This window comes from Ovis aries, chromosome 23 (genome assembly GCF_016772045.2).
Source record: "Ovis aries strain OAR_USU_Benz2616 breed Rambouillet chromosome 23, ARS-UI_Ramb_v3.0, whole genome shotgun sequence".
Taxonomy (NCBI): Eukaryota; Metazoa; Chordata; class Mammalia; order Artiodactyla; family Bovidae; genus Ovis; species Ovis aries.
The window spans coordinates 40,396,582-40,413,156 of NC_056076.1; the positions used below are offsets into that span (position 1 = coordinate 40,396,582).

The 16,575-nt window shown below is 41.5% G+C and overlaps 1 protein-coding gene across 13 annotated transcripts in view; it reads left to right on the forward strand.

The window, feature by feature from the left end:
• The window catches only part of ARHGAP28 (Rho GTPase activating protein 28), a 142,370-nt gene that overhangs the window by 117,141 nt on the left and 8,654 nt on the right, over positions 1–16,575 (forward strand). For all 13 annotated transcript variants that reach the window (XM_027960992.3, XM_042239677.2, XM_027960995.3 and 10 more), the window contains 5 exons: positions 1,289–1,451; positions 6,624–6,706; positions 9,547–9,744; positions 10,096–10,209; positions 15,186–15,242. In XM_027960992.3, coding sequence (XP_027816793.1) covers positions 1,289–1,451; positions 6,624–6,706; positions 9,547–9,744; positions 10,096–10,209; positions 15,186–15,242 — 615 coding nt within the window. The remainder of the gene's footprint in view (positions 1–1,288; positions 1,452–6,623; positions 6,707–9,546; positions 9,745–10,095; positions 10,210–15,185; positions 15,243–16,575) is intronic.

Below are 16,575 nucleotides of genomic sequence, written 5' to 3' on the forward strand. Positions count from 1 at the left end.
TGGCTTCCGGGCAGTGGGACAGGGAAACGTTGGCTCCTCCCCCTCCACTTCTTGCCAACAGCACCTCCTTCTGCCCATTACCCCAGCCTGCAATCTGAGGGCCATCCTGGACTTCTCTTTCTCCCTCTGAGTCTTGTATTCAACCCATTGCCGCTCCTTGGGAATTTTCCCTCCTGGGCGTTTCTTAAATGCCGCCTCTTCATTCTGTCCTGCAGCTGCTCACCCAGATTAGTCGCGGATTATCCGTCACCAGAAATGCCAATGGCTGCTTTCCATTTCCCCAGCCTGATCCCCACCAGCGCCGAGCCCCTCACCCGCCGCCGCCCCCCCGCCCCCCGCCCGACCCAGATCACTTTTTCCGCCCAGCCACCAGAGAAGATAAATCTCACCTTGTCGTCCTCTAGCTTCTCTTGCACGTTCAAGGCTGGAAGACTTAGGCTTCTCGTGAGAATAAAAGCAAAGGCCTTAAGGATTTTTCAGTTTTCTTTTTTAAAGTATCCTTTTTTAAGCAGTTATTGTCAGTTGGGGAACTGACTATAACTGCCTAGTGTTAATGGTAAACTCTGTAGTTCAGGGAGCAGTAGAATGCCCAGAGGGTACTGGCCATCAAATGAGTTAATAATCTAAAATGGATAACCCAAATCAACTTAAGGACATTTAGGTTTTTTTTTAAAAAAGTATTAACACAGTGTTCCAAGCCTTACAAAGGACCAGGCAAGCATGCAGGCATGTGGAAGACATGTGTCCATCTTGGCATGAAACATCTGTATTTGCTCCAGGAAGATGTCATAGGTATGCATGTTGGAGTGAGGTCAGAGTTCCTTTGTTGGGTTAGTTTTCATTCTGTATGTAAACCAGCCAAGAGGCATACATCCTTCATTGTATTTAGAAATATTAGTACAAGATGAGGTGGCAGAAGGAAGGAATCATTGGGGGGGAAAAAAGGAAATAGAGGCTTTGTCAAAATCTAGCAGTGCATTTATCATATGGGGATAGACAGTATTCTGCCAAAACGACATAAATGAAGCTATGATCTGAGTAAAGAACTTTTGTATTTGTACAGATGGCAAATTACTTTAAGATTAGCATTATTCTAAAAGGATTTTAGAGAATTTTTTTTAATACATTCAGAAAGAGCTATTTCAGTTCTTCAATCGTGTTGAAAAAGAGGAGCTTAGTAGATACTGGCATTTCAATCTAATTACAAAAATAGTTTGTGTAATGACAGTTTTTAAAGGGGAAGAGAGGGGGATCAGGTTGTAAACTCACTGTTTTCCTTGATTTTCAGCAATACCGTGAAGAACTGGATGCCAAGTTTAATGCTGACAAGTTTAAGTGGGAGAAAATGTGCCACAGAGAAGCTGCAGTAATGCTGAAAGCCTTTTTCAGAGAACTGCCCACCTCTCTCTTTCCCGTGGAATATATACCTGCCTTCATCACTCTAATGGAAAGTAGGTGGAAAAAGTTACATGTGAATGGATAAGATACAAGGTCAATGAAGTGGCACAGAGCAGAATAAAGATGCATAATCAGATGCGATCATAAGTGTATACATTTGCTGCTTCCTGGTAATGCTTGGCGAAGTATTGAGTTTGATGGTAAACTGTCATCTCTTTGCATGTTTATATTTAAAGTCTGGTCATTAGGATTTAGAGAGTTTTATAATGGTGGCTCAGATGATAAAGAATCTGCCTGCAATGCAGGAAACCCTGGTTCTATCCCTGGGTCAGGAAGATCCCCTGAAGAAGGGAATGGCCACCCTCTCCTGTGTTCTTGCCTGGAGAATTTCATGGACAGAGGAGACTGGTGGGCTACAGTCCATGGGATTGCAAAGAGTTGGACATGACTGAGTGACTTTTCATAATCATTAAAAGGCAGAGAGGGATGTAGAAGGACCAAGGTCTTGAGATATGAATTCCTGCTCAAACATCTGTTAACCATGCAGTCAGCCTTTCTGAGCTTTATGGCTGCCCCTATAGATTACAGATAGTAACTACTTGTCAAAGTTGTTGTGAATATTGAATGAAGACATCTAAGATAGTGACTGGTATATAACAGTCCTTCAAGAAATATAAGATCTCTCCCTTCTTTAAATCCAGTGTGCTAGATCCAATGATGTAGCATGAAACAGGAAAGTGTTTGTCTCTGAAAATTACTATATAGCATATTGTTTCTGAAACTTATGAAGTCACATAGATGAGGCCTTAGCTGAGATGCATGCGTGCATGCATGCTAAGTTGCTTCAGTTATGTCCAACTCTTTGCGACCCCATTGCAACCCCATGGACTAGCCCAACAGGCTCCTCTGTCCATGGAATTTCCCAGGCAAAAACACTAGAGTGGGTTGCCATGCCCTCCGCTAGAGGATCTTCCTGACCCAGGGATCTGAACCTGTGTCTCTTAGGTCTCCTGCATTGGCAAGTGGGTTCTTTACCATTAGCACCACCTGGGAAGCTCTTAGCTGAGGTATTTGGATAAAAAAAGTATAGAAACTGGACAGCATGTGTTGTATTTGGCAGTAAGAAAGTAATTTCATCCTAAGTGTTAAATATTCAAGGTGTGATGAGAGAAATTTAGAAAAGTAGAAAGGGGTACATAGTGTGGGCTTTGACCACTAACCTGAGGAATTTAGGGTTCACAGCCTACATATGTATAAGCTTGCTAAGTAAATGGTGATTCTGTTTGGACAGAAAGAGGCTGTGACCAGATTGAAAAGATATATCCATATAAAGGGGTTGGCCACTGCTCAGTTATCGAAGAGGTTACCACGCCGGAGTGAGAGCCAAAATGCAGGCCTTAATGATGAAAGTCTTATTAGTAATTTGAGAACATGAGCCAAAAATTGACATTTTAAAACACTACATGAGCATAACAAGTATTAATAGTATCTTCCAGTTTACAGCCTTCTGCAGGTTGGCCAGAACCATCAAATCCTTAAAACCACAATGAAAGAAAATAATAACAACATCTGAAGTTTTTTGACAAAACTTGTCCTGAAAATTAGTTGGTTCTCAATCTTTAAAATGTTTAACTAAACCAGATTCATAAAATAATGCTTTATGTCTTCAGAGAAGAGACTATGATTAGAGACTTTTCTAAGCTTTAATTGACATGCTGTGACCAGTGTCTCTGTTCTTTGTAAGATGTAGCGTTTTTGTTTTATGACAGAGAGAACTATTTCTCTTATTCTTCCTTTTTTTTAATTTCAGATATTGTATTGAGTTGGCCAAAAAGTTACTTCAGGTTTTTTCCATAACACCTTATAGAAAATCTGAACAAAGTTTTTGGCCAACCCAATATATTCCCAGTTCTAGAATTTCCAGTGGCTACTTTATACCTATTTTCTATTTACTGACCTTACCTGTCTTTTCATTCATTGTAAGTATATTTTCCTTGAGCATAGCTTTCTTTCACATCCTTGAGCATAGTTATCAATATGATAACTACTTTACTAGTTCTGTCAGTATAATAGCTACTTCATAACTAGTTTTAACATCTGGGTCATCTGAGGGTTGGTCTCTGTTGTCTCTTCTCTTGAAAATGGGCTATTGTTTCTGTCAAGTAACTTTAAACTGTATCTGCAACATGGTGGCTTTTTTTTTGGAGACCCTGAACTCTGTAATATTTCTCCAGAGAATGGGGTTTTTTGGTCGGTTTTGCTTTTTGTCTGTATTTAGGCAGACAGTTTGTTATTCAATCTTTACCTGTGCTACTCCTCATATGCACGATTTATGGGGTGAGCCAAGATTTGGGTGGATTTTAAACCAGAATTGGGGCATTCTACCTCTTGACCTTTCTGGGATTCCCCATAACTCCCCAGTGTGGTCATCCTGAACCCCGCCCTCTCATTGTTCAGGCCAGAAAGACTGGGGCTTTCTTTTGGAATTTTAGCCACCTCATGCCTTGCTCTCTTTGGCCTGACTTCAGACTAAAAGCCAGGCAATTGGACACTCCCCCTCCGCTATTCCCTAATTCTAAGTGTCCAGTCCTGTCCTAAATCTGCCTGCTTTTGTTCATTCTCCACTGCCTTGTGTGGCTGCTTTTTGTACTTTGCCCAGAGTTTATAGTTATCTTAGGGAGAGTTGATTGGCAAGGAGCTTACTCAGCCATGGCAGAAGCAGAACCTCTTTATTTGTAAGTCAGAAACACAGGAGTTTCTGTAAAGTTTGCTGTCCTGGAAAATGGCCTACAGAAGTCTTAGCTTCACCTTGATCTACAGCTTATATACTGAACAGTTCATCAAAACAAATGGTGCCACAGAGGGATTTTTTGTTCTAGTTTTTTTTTTTCTTTTGGTCTCAGGAAATTATGCAAGGAAGAATCAGTCTCCCATGTAAGATCTGTTCAGAGAATTGTGTTTAAGAAGGAGATCATATTTAGTCCTTCTTCATACTTCTATTCAGATGTTGAAGCCAGTGTGCTTCAGGGAAGGGAGAGAATCTGGAAAAGATCCTGAGAAGGTTCATAGGAGGGTCCAGTTTTTTCTATGTGACTTTGAAAGTGGAAAATACTAGATTGCAGTGATTAATTTGATACCAGCCAACCCTGCAGGGAACCCAGAGTTCTGGGCTGTGACCAGCAGGGAAAATGGCCTTTTTCCCACCTGGGGTATGCTCTAGTTTTAATGAGATTTCTGAAGGGAAGAACAGTGGACATCTGTGTGTTTAAGCCACCCCTAGTTTTACTCTAAAATATAGTCTTTTCCACTTTGTATTTTCTCTTTTCAAACCTGGTCCAAAAATTTTCCATAAAATTAGAAGACTAAGGATCAATCAAACCTTAGATACTTTCATGAAAACTTTAATAACTTTCTGGGAAAATAATGACCTCAGGGCAGGGGGGAAAAAGACTCAACTAGGATGCCATAAATGAATTAACTGCAAAACGATTAACCACAAAACAGTGCAGGGCCAGGTTTCCTAAGGGAAATGAAAATGGATTATTTGCCAGTTTAGATTTTTAATCTTAAAGGGGATTTTGTAATTTATCTGGAATTGATGGAAATACAGAGCCTGCATCTGCATCTATTGTTTTCCTCCAGAGGTTTTCTGGGTTGCATTAGAAAATTATAGACAGCCTATAGCCTGCAAGATCTGCATTAAAATCATGTCTTCTCTGTCCCCAAACATTTATACTGAGACATGCTCCTGATGGTGCCTGTGATTCAGACAAAGTCACGTCAGCATGCATTAGCCATTTTTAAAACAACCTGTGTCGTTTTTGTTTACCAATCTGACATCAATTTTTAAAAATCCACATGAGGATTTGCTGGGCAATATGACATGAGCCTCTAAATACTCCTGCCAACTGTTCCTTCATTTTGTGGTTACTCACATCAGTCATCCACTCCTGACTCGGGTGCCCATAACCTCCTGTGACCTAGGAACTTGTCGCAAGAGTGTTTCCACTACTGTAAAGCCAAGTAACTGTAGGCAGCTGACTGCCTTTATCCACTGAGCCGTAAATTGATAGATTTTCCTGCAAGTTGAGAGCTCCCCAGGGATTACAGAATGGCACACCTCCCTCCAGGGCCTCCCCACCAAGAGACCACTTCAGGGAGAAAATAGAGAGAACCGGGCAAAGCCGGATGCTCCAGCTTACCCTCCGTTTTCAGCACAGCGGGTTGTGGATTATCCCGTTGTTGGATGGATTTTTCTAAAATCCTTTCCCCAAAACGGGGAAAGAGCCAGTATTGAGAGCACACAGAAGTAGGATGCCAACCCTCTGGCGACACCTTCTGTCACTGCCGAGGAATAAAATAGTCAAGAATCTCCAGCGATCCAGCTGTGGTCACCTTCCCTTGTGGCTCAGCTGGTAAAGAACTTGCCTGCAGTGTGGGAGACCTGGGTTCAATCCCTGGGTTGGGAAGATACTCTGAAGGAGGGAAAGGCTACCCACTCCAATATTCTGGCCTGTATAGTCCATAACGGGGTCGCAAAGAGTCGGACATGACTGAGTGACTTTCACTTCACTTTCCATCCACATCCCTTTAAGATCTGAAGTCAGTGTCACTGATCAGAATGACACCTACAGAGGTAACTGTGCAGGCACTGATGTGAACACTCTATGCGTTAACTCGTTTAACCTTGGTAAGGGCCCAGCGAGGTAAAGATGATGACAATCCCCATTTTACAGGTGATAAGATAGAAGCATAGGGGTTGAATAGCTTGCCTAAGGTCACTCAGGGACTTAGTAGTCGATGCAGAGTTTGAATCTGATTCTAGAATCTGTGTTCCTAATAATTGTGCCTGGCTGTCTCATTATATGGAAATAAGATTTATGTTGTCTTGAATCGAGCTTTAGGCCAACTGTTTATAGCATCAAAGTAAAAGCAAGGTCTGTGCAAGTGCTTTGAAAAGGGAAGTGTCACACTGATCCAGAACTATTTTGAGGGTCTCATTGGCCACCTGCCCCCAGCACTGGCATTCTGGGATGCTAAAAGGGAGTTGATAGAGCCTGTCTCCTCTCCAAGTGAACAGACTCACGTACTTGGTCACAAAACCCAAGTCTTTACCACTGAAAGCTGTCAGGGCCCTCCTGTGCCACTAGGCGTTAGTTAGCAAGAGACGCTGTCGGGATGCATTAGCGTTACTCAACACGTGGTTATTTCTGTTTTCTTGTCAGGAGGGCCTCACATCCGAGTACAGTTTCAAGCCTTACACCTCATGGTCATGGCACTGCCTGATGCCAACAGGGACACAGCCCAGGTAGGTTGTATCAACCTCACGATCTGCCGTCAGCTCTTACTGGTCAGAAGAAATGGCCCAGGTGGAAAAATGAAAACTGTGTGCATGTCACACATACTGTACAGAGTTCAAACTTGGAAAACCAAAGAGCATCTCCTTTTAGGAGTTCAACCTTCTCGGTGAATTTCAGAAAGTTCTAATAGGCATTTATACGTTGGTGGCCCAGCCAAACTTTTATCAACCAGTCGAGCCTGCCGCAAGCCTTTTGCCTTTCCTGACACCCACTCCTGTTCTCCAGAGGAAGCCAGGAAAGAATGTGAGTCCCAGAATCTTCTTTGAACATTTCCGTTTCATTCATTCATTCAATCTATTAAGAGAAACTGAGTGTCTATGATGTGCCAGGCACTGGGCTAGGGTTAGGAGTAGGAAGAAGCCAAGATGGAAGGCTTAAATGGAATAACATCAGAAGTAAATGAAACCCTGATTTAAATGAAGTTTCTAGAATGTTCATGTCTTACCATAATTCAATTTAAAGAATGATAGAATCAGGTTTTTAGAGATCTCCTGATTGGACCTTGACCTTTTCCAGATTAAGAAAATTAAGCTGAGAAAAGTTATTTCTCCTTTATTAAAACATTAGAACATTTCATAGAGTTATATTCCACAGATCTCCATCCAAAATATTCCTCCTTTGCTTTCAGATTCATTTATTTATGTTTGCAAAGATCAGGGTTTCTGTTGCTGTTTTGATCCTGATTCTGCATACATTAGGAAATCAGTTATAAGTACAGCAGCTGCTCTGGCTCTTTTAAGTGAATTGAGGTGAGATGAGGATGAATTGGAAAGAGCCCATCATTTGGGGGCCAGTAAACATGATGCTGAAAACAGAGCTGATCCTTCGTGCTGCCTCCTGTCAGACATTTCAGCTTGATGAGGACCTTTTCTCCTCTGGTGAAACCATCTGCCAATTGTATTATATCCTCCACCCAAGACAAGGAATAGGCAGAGGCATACAAATGTCTGTTTCTAGTACAATTTGGTAATTTTTCAAAAGCTAGAAATTTAGTAGCTTTGTTTTCTTTCCTTTATCTGAACAATTTTTATCTTTCCAAAAAAATTAATTTGGTATCAGATATCTGGGTCAAAATGTCATCTCCCCTTTCATATCACCAAGGATGGAGCAATGACTGAAGAATTCAGCCCATTTCTAATAGAACACCCTCTTCACTCACTCTCTTCCACTGTGAATTATGACTGGAATGAAGATGAAGCTAGTGCGTTGTGCAAATCAGGAGCTCTGGCTGAGGAGTTAGGCTTCTTTGGGCAAGTCCTGGCTCTGCCATTTACTTACATAACACTGGACAAAGCTACTCAGTCCCTCCCTGCCCTACTTTCTGTAACTGTAAAATAATATTAATATTAAATAATAGTACCTACCTCCCAGGCTTTGAGGTGATGATGAAATGAGTGGATGTATGTAAAGTACTAAAAATAATACCTGGCTCTCAGTTACCCACAAATAAAGGGTAGCTGTAGTCACTAGTATGTGCATATGTTACAGATACTGTACAGAAATCAAACTTGGAAAACCGAAGAGCATCTCCTTTTAGGATTTCAACCCTCTTGGTGAATTTCAGAAAGTTCTGATGGGCTATTATATGTTGGTGGCCCCGCCAAACTTTTATCAAGCTCTTTTTTTTTCGATAGTGAGAGCAACTGCATATAAGCATTTCCCTTTGGTCTGCTGAACACTCCAAAATTGAAAAGCAGCAGAAAAATGACACCCCCGAAATAAAAGTTTTCTGCTTTTCGACTGACATATTTGTGAACTGAGAAATTAGATACTCATTTTGTTGTTGCTGTTCTTTAAACTGTTTTAATCTCTTTGTTTTTAAATTTTTTGTTGAGTTATTGACACACAATCCTCCGGAGAAGGGGCTGGCTCCCCATTCCAGTATTCTGGGGCTTCCCTGGTGGCTCAGATGGTAAAGGATCCGCCTGCCATGTGGGAGACATGGGTTCCATCCCTGGGTTGGGAAGATCCTTTGGAGAAGGGAATGGCTAGAGAATCTATACAGTCTGGACCCCTATATAGTCCAGGGGTTTGCATAGAGTTGGACATGACTGAGTGACTTTCACTTTTGACATAACATTGATTTCAAATATACAGCATGATGTTTTGATATTAGTATGTACTGCAGAGCAGTCACCATGCTAAGTCTTGTTACCCTCCATCACCATTACAGAAAATCTTTTTTTCTTGAGAGAACTATTAAGATTTACTCTTAGTAATTTTCAAATATGCAATACAATATTCTTGACTATAGTTATCATGCTATGTGCTATATCCCCATAACTTATTTACTTCATAACTTATTTATTTTAAAGCTCAGTTTTTTAAAATGTGTTTTTCTTTCCCAAGGAAACAGAAAATATTTTAAACAATAATTAAATAATTAAATTAAGAGTGAGTTACTTTTCCTCCTTCACAACAAAATTGCATTTCATGTTTATTTGAGCTGTAGTGTTTTTTCTCCCTTGTTTGTTGTTTAATTTTAATATCTGTCAAACTTGCTTAAGATAAAAGAAAATAAGAAAACGCAAACTATTATTTATAGCGATCCCAATATGACAAATTCCATAAAAAATGGAGCTGTTATGAAGCAAAGAAATAAATAAATTCTTCACATTTCTCATTCACACTTTTAAGCAGTTAAAGAAGAAACGTGACATGTTTAGCCATTCTGTAGTTCTGACCATTTTCTAGAGGCCTGGTGAATGGGTATAGAAATGAATGACAGTAATCAGCGATGCCTTTTTATGATTTACAACTAGTGTGACACCGTGCTGCTTCTTATTAGGCCCTCATGACATTCTTCAATAAAGTCATTGCCAATGAATCAAAAAACCGCATGAGTATATGGAACATTTCTACCATCATGGCACCGAATCTTTTCTTCAGTAGAAGCAAACATTCTGACTGTGAAGAATTACTCTTAGCAAACACTGCTGCCCACATCATCCGTCTGATGCTCAAGTACCAGGAGATGTTATGGACGGTGAGTACCAATGTGACGACCTGGATGTTCCTCTTGCGTCCACCGGCACCCACCCAGGAAACACAGAGGCTGGTTAGCAAGCAGTGCCCTCAGTCACAAGGGGAGATAGGAGACATGATCCCGAGTTCCTGGCGGCATCTTTCGCATTCCACAGAGCTACTCGCTCCCAAACTTATTTTCCTTTAAACAGGAATTCTAATAGATTTTCCTAATCTTTATGAGGACAGAACCACAGTTCCTGGTTCCTGGATACTGAGTGGCCAGAAGGAGTAAACATAACTGAAGACAGACTCTACCAGGGAGGGTCAACCCACATGTTTCCCTTCTATTCAGGCTCTGTTTCTTCTCCAGGTTCCATCTTTCTTAATTGCTCAAGTCAGAAGAATGAATGAAGCCACCATGTTGTTAAAGAAGCCGCTCCCAAGTGTCAAAAAGCTGCTAAGGAGGAAGACCATAGAGCGAGGGGTAATGAGACAATAAATAAATGCACGAATGTCATGACCACCCAGGCTCTTCTGTCTCAAAGTGATGCACAAAGTAGCTTGTAATCATGAAGCAGAATTGTTATGTTCTCACAAAGTGTCACTCTTGTGACTGTGAACACTGTGGAAATTGCATTTCCATTTTGTTGAATTAGGTGCTTTGTGCTTGAAGTTTTTGAATTCTGTCTGTCATCATGAGAGACAATTCATTAATGTTAATAAAGATAATTCCGTTAATATTCTCTCAAGTACTTAAGGGCAAATGGTTCTTACAGATGCTGAGAGTCAACATTTTAATCCCTGTGAACTGGATTTAAGGGTGGTCCAGCTGTCAGTGTATCTAATAGCTAGAGACTGAGATTTCCATGGTGAGTGGATGCTGAAAGGATATCTAATCCTCAAGTCATTTAGTGTAAATTTGTTGCACTTCAAAGAATTTTTGCCTTAGCACAGTTGTTTGTGTGGAGACGCATAATGGGAACAGGCTTTAGAAGAATTATCTTTACTGCTTTAAAGATCTCTGAGGACGATTGCATAGCATTTGGCCTTGAGGAGGATGGAGAGTACAGGAAACTCACTTTGTCCTTAAAGGAATGTGTATCCAGCAGAGAGAGAATCTGATAGAGCAGTGTACACAAGAGCCATGGATATGCATTCCGTGTCAGGCGTGTTGTGCAGATAGCGGCCTGGGGCTCACACAGAGGAGAAGGAAGTGTGTCCAATGTGGAGCATGTGGAGGCTTCCCGGAGAAAGTGGCATTTGAACTGCACCTTGAAGGATGGACAGCACTTTAAAGGGAACAAGGAGAGGAGAGTTCATTCAAGGAAAGAAATAGTGAATCCTGAGGCAGTAAGGTAGAGGTAATGCTAACTGATCTATCACAGTCGGGATGGATGGCTGCGTTCCCTCACTATATACAGGTAAAGGGATTTCAGATCAAGTAGACATGCTAAATTTGGGGGAAATTTTTTGTTTTAATTGAGAAAAAATTCACATAATATAAAATTTGCCATTTTAACTATTTCAAAATGTGTAATTTTTAGTATCTATTTCTAGTATAATTCACAGTATTGTATAACATCACCACTATCTAATTTCAGAATATCTTTACCATCCTCAAAAGAAACCCCATACCAGTTAAGCATTCACTCCTCACTACGCCCCTCCCCACGATCCCTGACAAACTCTCCTCTACTTTCTTTTTTTTTTTTTTTTTAGCTTGAAAAGTTTTTTAGTTTGTCAAGTATGTTAACAGAGCCCTCACAAAGGAGATGTTGCAAAGGGATATCAGACTGCGGGGGTCCCCGTATGCAAATACCTGAGTTACAGGCTCACCGAGGCCGCGGCAGCTTCCGCACTTCCCCTCGAGGGCGCTCCGGGACGCCCGCGCTGCGCCGCCCGCCTGTCTGGGGGCGGAGATTGGCATGTGCGACAGAGGGAAGAGGGGGAACCACCCAACGAAAACCCCGGCCGTCGTTACCCCTAGCCTGGGAGGGCCTGCCCCGAAGTGCTCGCGGGCGGGCAGCCGGCCCTTCTCGACGTCACCGCACCCTCCCACCCCTCCTGAACTTTAAGCCACGCGCCCAAGAACATCCTGGAGGAGGGGGAGTTCTCGGGGACCGGCGGCTTTCGCACGCTCGGGGCCGTCACTCCCCGGCTCCCAGCGTTCCCTACGTTCCCGGAGAGGCAGCTTCCCCGACCGGTTCCCGAGCCCACCTGGGATTCAGGAGACGGGTGCATGGGCGGGGCATGGGCGGGACGGGCCCGGCAGCGGCGGGCGGACGCACGCGCGCAGGTCCTCTACTTTCTATCTCTATGAATTTATCTACCTGGACCTTTCATGTAACTGGACTCATACAATATGTGGCCTGTTGTGTGCGTGACTTCTGTCACTTGGCGTCATGACTGCGAGGCTCATCCTGTGGTAGCATGTATCACTACTTCACTTTTTTGTCTGTTTTGCATTTCTCTTGGACATCTGTTGCGTCATATGGCAACTCTATTTGTTGAGGATTTTTGCACCAACTTTGATAAGGGATATTGGCCTTTAGTTTTTTGTTCTTGTTATGCCTTTGTCTGGATTTGGTATTAGGGAAATAATAGCCTTACAGAATGAGTTAGAAAGTGGTTCCTCCTTCTATTTTTTGGAAGAGTTTGAGAAAGATTAGTGTTATTTCTTTAAACATGTGGTAAAATTCACCAGTGAAGTCACCTGGTCCTGGACTTTTCCCTGTAAGAATTTTTTTTATTACTAACTCAAGTTCTTATTATAGCTCCATTCAAGATTTTCTGTTTCTTTTTGAGTCAGTATTGATAGTCAGTGTGTTTCTAGGACTTTATATCATCTAGGTTATCTAATTTGTTGAAATACTAATTGTTCATATAAATAGTATTATATTATAATCTTTTTTATTTCTGTAAGGTTTGTATTAATGTTCCCTCTCATACTCTTGGTTAATAATTTGAATCTTTTCTTTTTTTCTTGGTGAATCTAGCCAGAGGTTTGTCCATTTCTTTGGTCTTTTTGAAGAGCCAACTTTTGTTTCATTGATTTTCTCTATTTTTTGTTTTTCTCTAGCCCTTATTAAAACTCAGATCTTTATTTTTTCCTTCTTTATGCTTGTTTTGAGTTTGGCTGGCTTTTTTCACTTTCATAAGATGGAAAGTTAGGCAACTAGTTTGAGGTTTTATTTTAAAGTCAGCATGTACTTCTGTAAATTTTCCTCTGGGTACTTTTGGCTCCATCCAGTAAGTTTTGGTGTACTGCGTTTCATTATGGTTCATTTCAAGGTATTTTCTAATTTCCCTTGGACCCATTGGTTATTTAGGCATAAATTTTCTATATTTCCTTTTGTTATTGATTTCTAATTTTATTCCATGGTGGCTATGTAGCATGTGTTGTATTATTTTGATATTTTAAACTTGACTGAGACCTGTTTTGTGGTCTAACATACTGTCTATCCTGGACAGTGTTTTATATGTGCTTAAGAATGGATTCTCCTGTCACTGTCCTACAGATGTCTCCTAGATCAGCTTCAGGTTCTTCCCCCTCCCCAGGGTTGCTGTCTGTTATAGCTGTTATATATTTTTTAATGACTTTGCTGCTGAACTAATTTTCTCGTGTCTTTATGTTTTCTGTGGCTGCTCAAATCTCTGTTCCGTTAGCCTAGTGGTTTGCTGGTGTCTGCACAGAGATTTTCTTAGATACCTGGAGCCAAAAATATCTCCCAGTCTTTGTAGATGAGCTCTGTGTGTTTGTGTGCTTGACACACCTTCAGCATTCAGCCAGGCAGCTTACAATTTGGCCTGAACTTTAGTTCCTGTTTGGACAGTAAAGGTCAGCCAGAGGTGAGCACTTAGGTTCTTTTCAGGTCTTTGCTGAGTATGTGCACAGCCCTGAGCATGCACATGACCTTCCAGGTTCTCAGGAATATGTTGGAGCTTTTCAAAGGCCTTACTCCCCAAAGCCTCTAGTTCCCTAGGCTTGCCTCCCAAGATTTTTAGTTAGTTTATATTTTCCCCTGCTCTTAGGCACTGCGTCAGGCAGCAGTGAGTAAAACATTTGCCTATAAATGTTTTCAACATCACACCACTTTAGCACTGGTCAGGTTCCAAGTCAGACAAGATAAAGGCTAGCCAGTCTTCCAGGGAACAAATAACTAGAATTCCTTGTGAATGAGGTCCCTTCCACGCCCTTTGGTACCTGCACCAGGAATGCAGGCGGTTATTTTCAAGGCTGTCACTGAGCTGTGGAGCAGAGATAGGAAAGTGTAAACTAAGATGCCACTGAGTTCACCATTCTGATCAAGACTCAGTTGTTTTCCTTACTTAAGCACCTCCCCTGGTTGCCACTTTCTGGAGTTCTGAAGAAGTTGACAGTGACAGGTTTTTCCAGTTTGTTCATTGCTTTTATGGAGGGACAGACTTCTTACTCTTTGCTATTTTCATTCTGGAAAATTTTAATGGTGTTAGTATGATGTGTGTGGAGCTGAATCTGAGGTCAGGTCAGGCTCTGTGAGCCCACGCAAATTTAAGTCTATCTCTGAGCCTCAAATTTCTTACATTTTCACTTTGGGGGGAAAAGTAATGATACCTACCTATTTCACCGAGTTGTCATCAGCATCAACTCACATACAGTGTGGGTGTAAAGAACTGTTGATGCTTTATGCATGTCAGTTGCGTTAGTGTTTTAATTATAAGTAGAACTAAGTAGAATTTTAAAAGGTTATACATATCATGGAAGCAAGCACTTAAAGATGAAGAAATAGTCTTTCTTTGGTTCTCTTATACTATATCGTAATTTTACTTCTTGACTAAGACTGATAGTTCATTGACAGTTTACAGAATTCAAAAGATTGGAAGGGGAGAAACTACAGAAAAAAGTTGGTCAGCTCTGACTTCCCCTCCTGAGAACAAGTAATGTAACCAATGACAGCATGTGTGCACGGGAACACACAGGTATATTTACTTGTAGAGAGGTGCTGTGACATACAAGCAAATATGAGGATGTGGTCTTCACCTTTTACACACGAATGGTAATGTAGGTGAAGCTCTCCTGCATCATCTTTAATGACTTATGGAATCATAGTGGTTATTCCACATCAGTCCACAAAGCCTTCCTCTTTGCTCCTTTTGCATGATATTCCAAAGGCACACTGACTTACTTAAATATTCCCAGACGGTTGAATAGTTAGATTGTGTCCAACCTTTTGCTATTAAAGTTTATGCCTCAGTGAATAAACTTGCAATTTGTCATTTCTTACAAATGAAGACTGTTTGTAGGATGAAGTTATAGATGTGGAATTGTTGGGTCAGAGTGAATATATTTCATAATTGGTAAATATTGCCAAAATGTTTTCCATAAAGATTGTACCAGTTTACACTTCTAGCACCAGTGTGTGCTTGTTTTCTCAACATCAATTCTAAAGATTAAATGTGTTGTTTGTTTTTTTTTTTTAGGTTACAAGCCCCAAGACATCAAAGGTACTGCAAAAATCAGCCTCTACAAGAAGAATGGTAAGAAAATAAATTATTCCCTCTCCTCCCTAATTATTAACTCCTTACATAGTATTCTTTGGCTGTATCTACCTTATCTGTATCTAATTTTGGTCATGCTATCCCTTCACACTTGACGTTTTCAGTGTAGCATGTGAAGGAATGGTATAGGGACTCAACTAACTGATGACTTGGAGTTTGTGGCTAGGGGTTCTGTTCACAAGAGTGAATACTCTGGAAAGTTAGAGGGAGCCTGTGATCATTATAACAGTCTCAATAATGTCAGGAGTGTGGAATTCATCTTCAGAGGCTTCTGGGGGGCGCTGGTAGGGGAGGGACATCAAATGCCCCAAAGAGTGTTTTAGGAGGGTGCTCTTAGCTCCCTGCCCCCTCCCAGCTCCCGAACCCTGGCACTGGCCATTCCCGCACGCTCTCCTGGTTCTCGCTGGCAACAGTAGAAATATACTGTAAGAATTGACCCTTTAAAAATAGTTTCCTAGTTGCTGCAGTAACAGTGCCACAAACAGGGTGGATTGAAGTGATAGAGTTTACTTTCCCACAGTTCTGGAGGCTGAAACTCCGAAACCAAGGTGTTGTTTGGTTGGTTCCTTCTGAAGGCTGTGAAAGGAGGATGTGATTCTGACGTCATTCTTAGCTTTCAGCGATGCCGGGAGTCCTGGGCCTTCTTTAGCTGTGGATGAGGCATCATCCAACCTCTGCTTCTGTCCTCACTTGGCATTCACCCTGCGTGCGTGTGAGTGTGTGCACGTGTGTGTGTGTTCTCCTCTTATAAGGACAGCGGTCACTGCAGTACAGTGGCCAGTCACTGGAGTATACCGGTCCTTGGATTAAGGGCACATTGTACTCCTGTTTCCCACAAGGTCACATTTTGAGGTCCTGGGGCTTAGAACTTCTATGTATTTGATGGGGTTAGGAGGACACAATTCAACCCATATTTCCTCTAGGGGATAGAGTGAGTCAATTCACATGAACCTTCTACATCAACAATACCATCCTTTGATAATGCACAGATTATTTAAAACAATTACCTGAGGTATAGCCAGATCCTCAGATAGAAATTTATTTATTTCTGTCCATCTCTAAATAGATAATTAATATTTAAAACACTCAAAATTTTGAGACAATGGGAATTTTCCATCCAGTTAGAACAGAACAGACTTTACTGTCCAGTAGATAGCACCATTCTTTGAATATTTCATGCAGACGGGAGCTCTGAGGTCCCAGGGCCCATGAGAGCCACACACCCTTCCCAGCCATCCACACCCCGTCCTTCACAGTGTTCCTAGCACACTTTGAGGGGTCGAGTTCGGTGCCCATCTGGAATGTAATTTGG